The sequence below is a fragment of the Lycium barbarum genome, chromosome 12 (genome assembly GCF_019175385.1).
Source record: "Lycium barbarum isolate Lr01 chromosome 12, ASM1917538v2, whole genome shotgun sequence".
Lineage (NCBI taxonomy): Eukaryota > Viridiplantae > Streptophyta > Magnoliopsida > Solanales > Solanaceae > Lycium > Lycium barbarum.
Window position 1 is genome coordinate 39,524,376 of NC_083348.1, and position 11,578 is coordinate 39,535,953.

The window sequence follows — 11,578 nt, forward strand, 5'->3', positions numbered from 1 at the left end:
TCTTTCCAACCATAGGTCGTGGGCCCTCATACTATATCGGAATCAAGAGTTATGACCTTTTTATTGAATGAACGCACACGCAGAAAAATAAGCCTGCGCGAACGCGCCCAAAGCCCACGCGAACGCGCTGAGCAAATTTTAAGTCGGTTTGGGCAGTTTCTGGAACTCTATGTAAGGGGGGCCTTACCCCCTTTCTTCATCCAAACACCACAGAAAAATCCCCAAATATTCTGAAAATTCTCCATAAGTTCCAAACCCCAAATTTTAGCCCAAATCAAGTTTAACCTCCGGATTTAGGTTCTGACAGTGTATAGTTGTGAGTATAATATCGTATTGCGACAAAACTTGGCTTGGATTCAAGGTGGTAACTTAAGATATTGCAGTTCTAGTGGGTGAAAGGTATGAATCTTCCCTTATGAGTATTGATTTAAGCTTATTTACGGAGGAAAATTTATTAAATGATCGTATGGGTTGAGAAATTGGATAAAACATCGTGTGGGATGTTTATGGAATATATTGGTACTGATAATATTGTTGTTGATGTTGGTATTGGTATTGGTATTGGCATTGTTGTTGGTGGTGGTGGTGGTGGTGGTGGTGGTTGCTAGATTGTGATTTCGGGCTAGACATATAAACAAGGGAGATGTTGCCCGAATTTCGGCATATTTTAAATGAATTAATTTAAGGGTTTAAGACAAGTGTATGATGGTGAGCCTAACAATAGTATGAATGGTTTTATATGTAGATTATGAGACTACGAACGATCGTAAATAGATTGCAAGACGGGAGGTAGGTTGGAAAGCCGGAAAGTAAGCTTCCAGGTATGTTAAGACTGTCATTTCTTTCATTTTGGCATGATCTATGACATGTGCGAAATGTTGCGATATCCATAATTAATCTACTCCTAGATGTAGTGGTTCACGTTCTTGTATTGGTATTGGTATTGTTCATATCTCGAATTCCTTAACTTCTTAATCCCGAAGGGGCATCCATAAGTTGTATGTTTCCATAATGGTGTCTAATCCCGAAGGGGACGGCCATAAGCTTCTATGTCCATATGTTATCTTCATGTTTAAGTCCCGAAGGGGACGTTCATTGGAATTCCTTGTTCATGCACCTTATGTTAATGTTAAGTCTCGAAGGATAGGAAGAAGTTCCTAATACAAGTAAGAGTTGCTCCGAAGGGAGTTTTCGAGTCTTATGAGTCGCATATGCATTTGCATATATATATATATATATATATATATATATATATATATATATATATATATATATATATATATCGTATGATTTTATGGGGAAAGGGAAAGGGCTATCGCGTTATATACGCACACCACCTGATCAGCTGGTATATGATGATTGAGATGCCCGATGGGGCCATTATGATATGATACCCGACGGGGTGAAGCTCGAAAGAGCGATTGGGTAAAGGTGCATATACATATATACATGTTTTCAAAGGTACATTATGCTATTATGGGCGAAGGCATGCATTATATATATACATCTATACTCATGATGCATTGAGAGTTTATATGCATATACATGATTCGTAGTGTTGGTCACAGATACAGATTGAGTCTGCTAGTCCTTTATTATTCGAGTTGGGATATACTGTTTCAATTCCGCCTTACATACTCGGTACATCATCCGTACTGACTCCCCTATTGTTCAGGGAGCTGTGTTCATGCCCGCAGGTACAGTAGACAGGCAGACGATCCAGCTCGCTAGGACTCTCCCCCAGCTATTGTCAGTGCGCTCCACTTGATCCGGAGCTACAGTCCATTTTGGGGTATGCTATTTTGAGACGTTTATGCACATATATCATATATGGGCATGGCGGGGCTTTGTCTCGTCCTTTCTACAGCTTTCTGATCCGTTAGAGGTCTTTAGACAGTGATACGTAGTTGGTATGTGATGTAGCGGCCTTGTCGGCCCGTATTGTTCTTTTCAGTATATATGTATGTGTGTAGGAATATGGGCACAGATGGTTGGTCAATCTTAATGCTATTCTGACATGAGTTTTATGGGTTACCCAGTTATTTAGTAATGTTCAGGCACGAGTATAGGGGCGCTTGGTCAGAAGAGGCACTCGTCACGACTCATCGGTTTGGGTCGTGACAAAATTATCGCGTTAAAGGTACTTTCGTAACAACTTTTTTGTTGGGGTATTTTGATTCACTCGATTTTTTTTGGGTCATTTAGGTTCCGGACTCCTCAAATTTCAGATTATTGAATGCAAGAGCAGGTCAAAATCTTACATCTCTATCTTTGCACTGTGTATCCATTTAATTCCCCACACCTTTACAACACGTACCAGTTTATATTTGCCGAAAATTTTATTTAGCCATTCAATTATGCCCTGTTTTAATTGAGCAAGATAAATCTGAACAATTTCACATAATTTAAGGATAAATCCGATAAGGGGCGGCTTTTGGGTGGAGTCACTAAAGCCAAGGCTTTAGGCCCCATTTTTCATCAATATATGTGATATATATATATATATCTTTTAGAAAATTGTAAAGTACTTTGAGTACATTTCGTCATTAAAAGGAAATAGTTAATTAGTTGACATAAAAGAAGGTCCCAATCAGTAAGTAACGTATATAGTACACAAATATTTAATCTATTATTAATATATTAACAAAAGAAGTCCCTGATTGGTTTCTCTACAACACTCAAGTCAACTTTTAACCTTTCTCTCTAAAACTTTTAAGTATACTTTTACACTTTTATATTTCTTCTTTGTTTCTTCAAGAGAGTCGTTGACTACATTGCTCTAAAAGACAAGAGCTACAGTGTACGAATTTGCTATTTTTGTTTTTTCTCGACACTAAATATTGCAAGAGGTATATTGAAGCACTAAACAAGTATTCAAAAATCAAGTTGTCAACTTCTTGAATTATGTTCTATTATTTCAAATTTTAGTATCGTCATTTTAATTATTTATTAGAATATAAAACACGTCAACTAGAAAAATGTGAATTTGGTTGTTCAAAACTTAAAAAGACAAAAACAAGAAAGAAGAAGAGAAGAATTGAATCTTTGATACAATCTAAAAAAGAAGCTCTTAAGGAAGTTAGTAAGATATCTTACATAAATCCTCAAAAAATAGATGTCAAATCAAAAATATATATTAAATAATTTTTCTTTACTTATTTTTATGGTAAAAAATAAATAAAAAAAATTTAAAGACCTCTCATTGACATTCGGCTCTAGGCCTCAAACAGTTTTGAGCTCCCCTGAATCTGACTCTTTTCCTTAGTAAATAATAGTAACATATTTGTCCCGATATTGTAACAGCATTAGCATATTTGTCCTCAATTATTTACGGATTTTTTATATTACAGTCCTAATTATTCTTACAGCATAGTGATTTGCGGAGATATTACGATAAGAAAAAGTGGGAGATTTTATATTTAGTATATGTCGCCACGACGCCAAGTGTCATGAGTTAGAAAATCTTTTAAGTGATCTTTTCTTTTATTATTTCAATTTTCCTTCTAGCACTTTGAGCAGACAAATTAACGCGATCATCGCCTCTTAATTCTCCAGCCAGTCACGCAGTATTAATTGCCTTCACATCTAATGTTCCTCTGTTCAGACATTACTTACCTTTTTCTAGTAATTCGCCCCTTAATCAGATCTACTGTTCAACGTCATTTCTTGATCAAATCTAAAATTACACATAGGTATAAATATTCTTTCATATTGTAACTTTATTACTCCGCTTTTCACTTTTACTTGTGCACTATATTAAAAATAAATTTTTCACTTTAGCATATCAAGAGAAAGACAATTTTTTCTCTTGTTTTACCTTTAATATTAATTATTCATTTTTCAAATCTTTTTTCAAGTCTATTGAGACTATACACCAATTAATATGAGTATTATGATAAATATATACTTTATCTATTAATTTGGGCGTGCAAAATCAAAATGAACAAGTAAAAGTGGATGGGCGGGGGAGGTGTGGAGGGTGAGTATAACTTAAATTCTTTCAGATTATCACCTCTTAATTATGCAATAAATAACATTTAGACCAAATAAATGAATATATGAAAAGTATTTATACATAAAAATTTACCATTTAATTTTTTAGATATATATAAACCTCATTAAATTAGTTAACTATGACAAGGGGAGTAAGTTTTGAACCCCAAGAAAACACCCTAAAACCGAAAAACCATTTCCCATCCCCCCTAATTCCCATTTAGCGTTACAATATTGAGACAACTTTAATCTTTATTGACTAACTCTATTGCCCCTAACCCCTAAATATTGTTTAAAGTTAATTAGGGGGAAATCTTAATTTAAATAGTGTGGTGTTTCTAACAATGGTAAAAGAAGTATAGCTGTCATCTTAACTAAGGAAAGTCTTATTAGTAGTCACTTGCATACCTCTCCTATCACTGCAATATCAGCTTTCTTTTAGTGTAGTAGTGCAAATAAATGCATGCATTTACTACATCCTAAAGAGTTCAAATCCAGTTTTTTGACCAGATTATTAGATACCCCATTCAATTTTTTTTGGAGCTTTTTTCTCTGCATCTGAAAAAGCTCAAAATCTTTGGGAATGGCTGGTGGTGGGGGGACATCAAGGCAGCTTGATCAAACACCCACTTGGGCTGTTGCTGGTGTTTGTGCACTCATTGTTCTCATTTCTATTGCTTTAGAGAAGATTATCCACAAACTTGGCACTGTATGTTACCTAAAAGCCTAGTCTTTTTACCTTGCTCTTCTTCAATTTGTGGGGTTCTTTCTTTTCTAGTTCTTGATTAATCTTGGATTTTAATGTACAAGATGTCTCTATTTTGCCCCCACAAAGTCTCTCAATGTGATTTATCTCCTAGCCAGCAGCAGTACAAAAAGTGTTGCTTGAAGAAATTCTCTTTCTTGTTTCTTGGTTTTGGTGTTGATGATTTTGCAGCTATCTTTGTTATTTGACTTTTACATCAAAATAGAATCTTTTTGTTTGTGGAAGTCTTGCCTCACAAAATTAGTGCTCTTTTTGTCACTGATTACCAAAGGATGGGTTGTTTTTCTCTCTATGGTTAATACCTTTGTTTTGCTAATACTAACCCTTCCCTTGTTCTTCCTTGTTTTGCTAGTCCTAATCCTTTTCTTGCTTTTGAGGTAATTTCTAGTATTTGAATTTACTTAGTTGTGCACATTTGGTTTTACTATATTGTGATTTTTCTGTTACTTTTTACCCACAAAAGAAATGTGCCTTTTCTCTTGGTTGGAAGGATTCTTGCACTTCCATGTTCTTTACCAAAATTGGATTCTTGGACATTATAGCTATGTTATTGATGTCATTGGCTGTTACTTTTAGGGTATTTATTTTCAACCATTCTGCTTCTTTTTGAGGTTTGATCAATTAAACTAGTAAGGAAGAGAAAAAAGAGGTTTTATTGTCCGATGTTATGCTTTATGAACTGAACCTTACCTTTTGTCCAGCAGAAACTATATTGCCTAGTGATATATTGTGTTGAGGACATCTACTTGTAGTTCATTCTTCATCCTTTAATTTGGATATTTGGGCTTGCCTTTTCTTTATCCAGTAGCATTTTGAAGTTCACAGTCATTTGTGTTTCCATGTTGTATTCTTTATAATTACATGATTCTACCAATTTATACCTATTGTCTAAGTCCATGTGATTTTACTTATTTATTGCTTCTGCGGATCTTAATTTCTCTAGCGATTTGCTTACAAAACGAAAATCTTTTTTCCAGTGGCTCACAGACAGACATAAGAGAGCTCTATTTGAGGCTCTGGAAAAGATTAAGGCTGGTAAACTTTTAAGTGCTCTCAACATCTTATCATTTTACCGAGGGAATATAGTCTTGTTTTCTGTATTAATTAATAGCTCCTTCCCTCTTATTGTTGCAGAGTTGATGGTTCTTGGTTTTATCTCATTAACCCTTGTATTCAGCCAGTATTATATTGCCGGAATCTGTATCCCCCCAAGTGTTGCTGACACAATGCTGCCCTGCCCTGCTGCTGACAAAGGTGATAAAAAGGAAATCGAGGAACATCGTCGGAGGCTTTTATGGTACGAGCGCAGGATTTTGGCTGGTGCAGAGCCTAAATGCAAGGATGTAAGTCATAATTTTGTATATGGACCTTGATAATAGTAAGTTAAATTGTATTAATAAGTGGAGCGAATAACACTTTTGGTCCCTCAGTTATTGGTATATTCTGATTTTGGTCCTTGTGATATATTGACTCAATACATTTAACCTTCAATTAATTAAAATGTATGATTTTGATCCTTTTATGTAGGTAATATGTTATATTTGGACTATTTTTAGAAGTTCATTACCCTCAAATATGGAGTAATAGTACAAGTTTAACATAACACATGGGTAATTAAACGTTAAAATGGTTAATAATTCTGAAAATTTGTGAACATTCATAAGCAAATGGATGAGAAGTGCATATTTCAAGTAATTGAATGTTAAATGTGCTTAATCAAATATCACAAGGACTAAAATTAGAATTTACCAATAGCCGAGGGACTAAAGCTGCTATTAACCCTCATAAGTGGGATGACGAAAATTACATTGCAGGAGTTTAGCTTGTTGTAGTCAATTAACCTTTTCTTGAATTAATCAGGTGTCAGACTAATTGTGTTTTTTGTTTTACTGAGACAATCATATATTGTGCACAAACCTTTTAAGATGTTTGCTACTTAAGCTGATTGACATTTCAAATGATCAGACCTGTCAATAAAAAAGCTCCACCTAATATGGTTAGTTTTTTAAGAAAATCCACCTGATGATTGCTCTGCTCCAACTTATGTACTTTGGTGTATTCATCTCACTATGTTAAGAAATGATGTGCTGCATATGCAGTGAATTAACAGCAAGTTGTGAGATCATAACTAAGTGGAAGCTTAGCAAGCTTGATATTCTTTGAATAACCTAGATAATCCTTTATTTACTTATTTGATGACAATTTATTTTATATGATGAAAATACTAGGCTTATTTGGTGTGAGTATGTATTGCTTGCTCAAGAATTAGTGGTTTACAAAAGCTGTAGAAGATTGGCCCTCACAGATGTTCTGCTTGTCTCAGCACCAGGGACAAGCAGTTGCGATAGCAATGTGGAAGGCTTCATAGCTAAAGCTATAATCTCCTCCCGAATGAGCACTTGTGTGTCCTTTAAATGTCCTGGTTGCTATTAGTTAACCAGAAAACATCTGATGCCATAATATTTAAGTAGTTCCTGAAATAGTATTTTGAGTGTTGCCATTCTATCAATAAGACCAGCATTATCTTAAAAGTATCTTACTTACTGATTGAAAATGCCATTCTATAAAACATCGATACATTCCATATGTGTTGCTTCGGTTACAGTTAACTCAACTACTGAATGTAATTACCTTTGTTGTGTACCTGTTTTGGATCTCCGTGTAGTACTTACTCTAAGTATACTAAGTTACAGCACGATGGGCTGTCTTCAGTTCATTAAACTAATTTCAGTAACCTAACAGGGACGCGTCTCTCTCATTTCTATCGACGCACTGCATCAAATACACATCCTTATATTCTTTTTGGCGGTCCTTCATGTGATATACAGTGCTATTACTATGTGGCTGGGAAAACTTAAGGTAACTCAAAGTATACTTTTCATTAATTCCTGCATTATACTTGAACTGCTGTGCCATTTGGGTGGTACTTTTTGGAATATCAAGAGAAACTCCAGCATTATACATTCCTCACTTTCTTGATATTCGTTACTCTCCATTTTAGATTCTAGAATGTCTAATGCTTTAAAGTATGTTCTGCAGATTCGTGGCTGGAAAGGATGGGAACAAGAGACCTCAACTCATAACTATGAGTTTTCAAATGGTATGTCTAGTTTGATGTACAAATGGTGGAATTTTCTGATTTGCTTGCAAACTATGTTCATTGTCCTCAATTCTTTGCATTGGGAATTGACTATTTCGTACATGTAACTTTTTAGATCCTTCAAGATTTAGACTTACTCACGAGACATCATTTGTCAGAGCACATACTAGTTTCTGGACCAACATTCCAATCTTCTTTTACATTGTAAGATACTGATATTAGATATTATTATTTTCATTCTCTATAACAATTGTGTCGTTCTTCAGCACATCAGAAAGAAGAGTAAATGTTATTGAATGATGCAATCTTATTCTTCCAGGGATGTTTCTTCAGCCAATTTTTCAGGTCCGTGAATAGGTCAGATTACTTGACCCTCCGCAATGGTTTTATCAGTGTGAGTTCCCTTTTCTGCTTGGTTCTGAAACTATGTTTAGTTCTTAAATTTTTTTGCTTCTCTGTTTTCTTTAGAAGTTATAGATAATGCTTCTTGTACAGGTTCATTTGGCTCCTGGAAGTAAATTTAACTTCCAAAAGTATATCAAAAGGTCATTAGAGGATGACTTCAAGGTAGTAGTTGGTGTCAGGTAGAGAGATGTGTTATTTTCTTTATCTTATTTTTTTTCTAACAAACAAGTACCGTACGTGCGTACTGGTGCAACCTATATCAGGTCGACTGACTTAATCTTGCTACTGTCAGTCCAGTTTTGTGGGGATCGTTTGTGGTTTTCTTGCTCCTAAATGTTAGTGGTAAGTCATATACTGTGATGGAAATATTCTTGGGTAATTCTTTCATGTCTTCCATTCTATTTCCACAAGAAATATATTTCTGAGACATTTGGTTACATTTCAGGGTGGCATGCATTGTTCTGGGCATCCTTAATTCCTCTGATTGTAAGATTTTTTATGCCTTGTCCTCCACCTTCATGATTCCATTGCCGGAAAATCTGATAATTAATTTTTATCAGATCATTTTAGCTGTTGGAACAAAGCTTCAGGCGGTGTTGACAAGAATGGCTCTTGACATCTCAGAGAGACATGCCGTAGTCCAAGGCATCCCTCTGGTACAAGCCTCAGACAAGTATTTCTGGTTTGGCCGACCTCAGTTGGTTCTTCACCTCATCCATTTTGCCTTATTTCAGGTACTACACGTCCCACTCAGATATATAATCATAAGCTAGTATAAGAAAATTAGACAACTAGATTATATCCCACTTTCAACGTTGCTGGTCCATAGTGCCATAATCATTGTATTGCTAGAAGTTGTCTGAGTTTACATGTGAATATGTTATTCAAGCCCACTATAAAGACCATTACTTTCAGATTTTCTCAAACCTCATCACAGCCTTTAAATGGATTAAAAAGCAAAAGCAAGAAATTTGTCAAAGAAAGATGATTATCTTTAGTCTGTTTCTGTGAATGACTTGTGAGAGATAAATGTGTGGCTAACAGTGAAAAGTAAATGTTGATACTTGTGTGCTTCTGGGTGCATGGAATTGTGCTTGAAAATGAAAAAGAGGGGAAATGGTGCATGGGTTTGGATTATATTAGTTTGCTTTATCTGAATCTCCATGTACTTCTTGCAATTCTCGTCTCGATCTATTTATTGCCATAGCTTACAAAAGTTTCCTTTTATGTATATCTAATGCTAAACTATTATTTCGACTTGACAGAATGCGTTCCAAATAACATATTTCTTATGGATATGGGTAATATTTCAACTCCTTGATCAAACTTCTGAAGATATTCAGTTCTTTGAACCATGAAACTATTGATTGAAATGCTGATTACTTATTTTGCAGTACGAGTATGGGCTAAAATCTTGCTTCCATGACAAGTTTGGTTTTGTCATTGTGAAGATTGCTTTGGGGTATGTTACTTGCAACAAAAAGTCACTTTATTGGATGGATTATATATATATATATATATATATATATATGCTTTCAAAGCAACAAAATGAAGCTTACTCTTACTAAATCTACTTTGTTGTCACATTTACAGGGTGGGTGTTTTATTCTTATGCAGTTATATCACTCTTCCACTCTATGCCCTTATAACTCAGGTACTTTTACCAAATACTAATTGGAGGTTCCACGTGTCGTAGTTGTCTTTCTCCCCCACCCACCCCCACATTGAAAGCATAAATGTATGTAGGTTCCTCTCCTACCATTTTGCTTTGGCCAAGCACTGTGCTAGTATACAAGCAAATATATTTCAGTCTTTTAGCAAGGATGAAAAATGTGCCATAAGAAACTACATGAACTTTTTCGTACAACAACTACTATGCCTCTATTCCAAATAAGTTGGGGTCGGCTATACAAATCCACACTATTCATGTCCCTCCTTTTATGTTCATCTCAGTTCAATATTATATAAAACAATACTCCCCTTCCGTCCCAATTTATGTGAGACTCTTTACCTTTAGTCATTCTCAAAAAGATTGAGAATGTACCTTTCCATATTTAGTAACAATTTGACTTTGAAATACCCAGTTTACACGTAATGAGATAATTTATAACCACACAAATATCTTATGCTTATTTACACCACAAGTTTCAAAAGTCATTCTTTTATTTCTTAAACTCCGTATCCAGTCAAAGACTTTAACATAAATTGAGATGGAGTATTATACATGGAGTTTTTTGGTGTTTTACCCATAACTTGCTGTATTTTACATGGGAAATAGGCCTAATGGTAATGTGTCATGTAGATGGGGTCCAATATGAAGAGATCCATTTTTGATGAACAAACCTCAAAGGCATTAAAGAAGTGGCATATGGCCGTGAAGAAGAAGCAAGGAACTAAGGGAGACAAATCCCCACGAACACTAGGTGGTGGAAGTCCGAGGTCCTCTGTGGGCTCGCCTCTACACTCGACTGGTCCTACGCTTCATCGGTTTAAAACTACCGGTCACTCAACACGTTTCAATGGCTATGACGATCTAGAAGCATCTGACCTTGAGAACGATCCAACTACACCGATAATCCGTGCAGAGGACAAGCCAACTACACAAGTTACTGATGATACTGAACTTCAAGTGCATGTTCCTCAAAATGGAGAATCCTCCGGGAATGAAGATGACTTTTCATTCGCGAAGCCTGCTCCTAAAAGATGAAAAGGAAGCAGAAAACAAATGCATATTGTATCTGAAATAGTGGTTTGCTTCTTCTCTCTTTATCTTTTTGTGCTTATAGATTAATGTCATACAAAGTAGTTAGCAATTCATAGGGGAACATATACATTATTTATTGTATCTATCGCTATTGCTTGCCTCATTACTACAGTTTTGTTCCGTTATGATATTATGAAAGGAAGCAAATTTGGATTGGGCAATTCACAGAATTGCCCTTTTTTTGGGGTGGTATTTAAATTTTGCCCCTCATATTTGTGGTCTTTAAATTTTGTCCTTCGGCTAAAACTCATAGGTTCCGGGTTCGAACCTCCACTCAGTCAAAAATTTTAAAATTTTTTGCAAAGCAGAGTTTAAATTTCGCTATGCCCCTTCCGGCAGACTTTTAGTCATGTTTAACTAAAAGTCTGCCGGAGGGGGCAGACTTTGCCTTGAAGCATATATACATATTTTTTTTTTTTTAACTTTTTAAGGTAAATTTTTAGTAATGCCTTAACTAAAAGTGTGCCCTATAAAACATAACTAAAAGTATGCCTCATAAGGCGTAAGTTTTCCTTAAGGCATAACTAAAAGTTTACTTTATAAGGTAAAG

The 11,578-nt window shown here is 35.3% G+C and overlaps 1 protein-coding gene across 1 annotated transcript; it reads left to right on the forward strand.

The window, feature by feature from the left end:
* The first annotated feature begins 4,262 nt into the window (after window positions 1–4,262).
* Window positions 4,263–11,238, forward strand: LOC132621589 (MLO-like protein 8). Its single transcript, XM_060335917.1, has 15 exons — window positions 4,263–4,702; window positions 5,737–5,794; window positions 5,894–6,102; window positions 7,502–7,618; window positions 7,799–7,859; window positions 7,975–8,063; window positions 8,179–8,253; window positions 8,355–8,443; window positions 8,557–8,606; window positions 8,710–8,750; window positions 8,825–8,998; window positions 9,530–9,565; window positions 9,659–9,726; window positions 9,858–9,918; window positions 10,567–11,238. Exons 1-15 carry the CDS (start codon window positions 4,577–4,579, stop codon window positions 10,969–10,971), a joined length of 1,659 nt encoding a protein of 552 aa, XP_060191900.1. The 5' UTR covers window positions 4,263–4,576; the 3' UTR covers window positions 10,972–11,238.
* The last annotated feature ends 340 nt before the right edge of the window (window positions 11,239–11,578 follow it).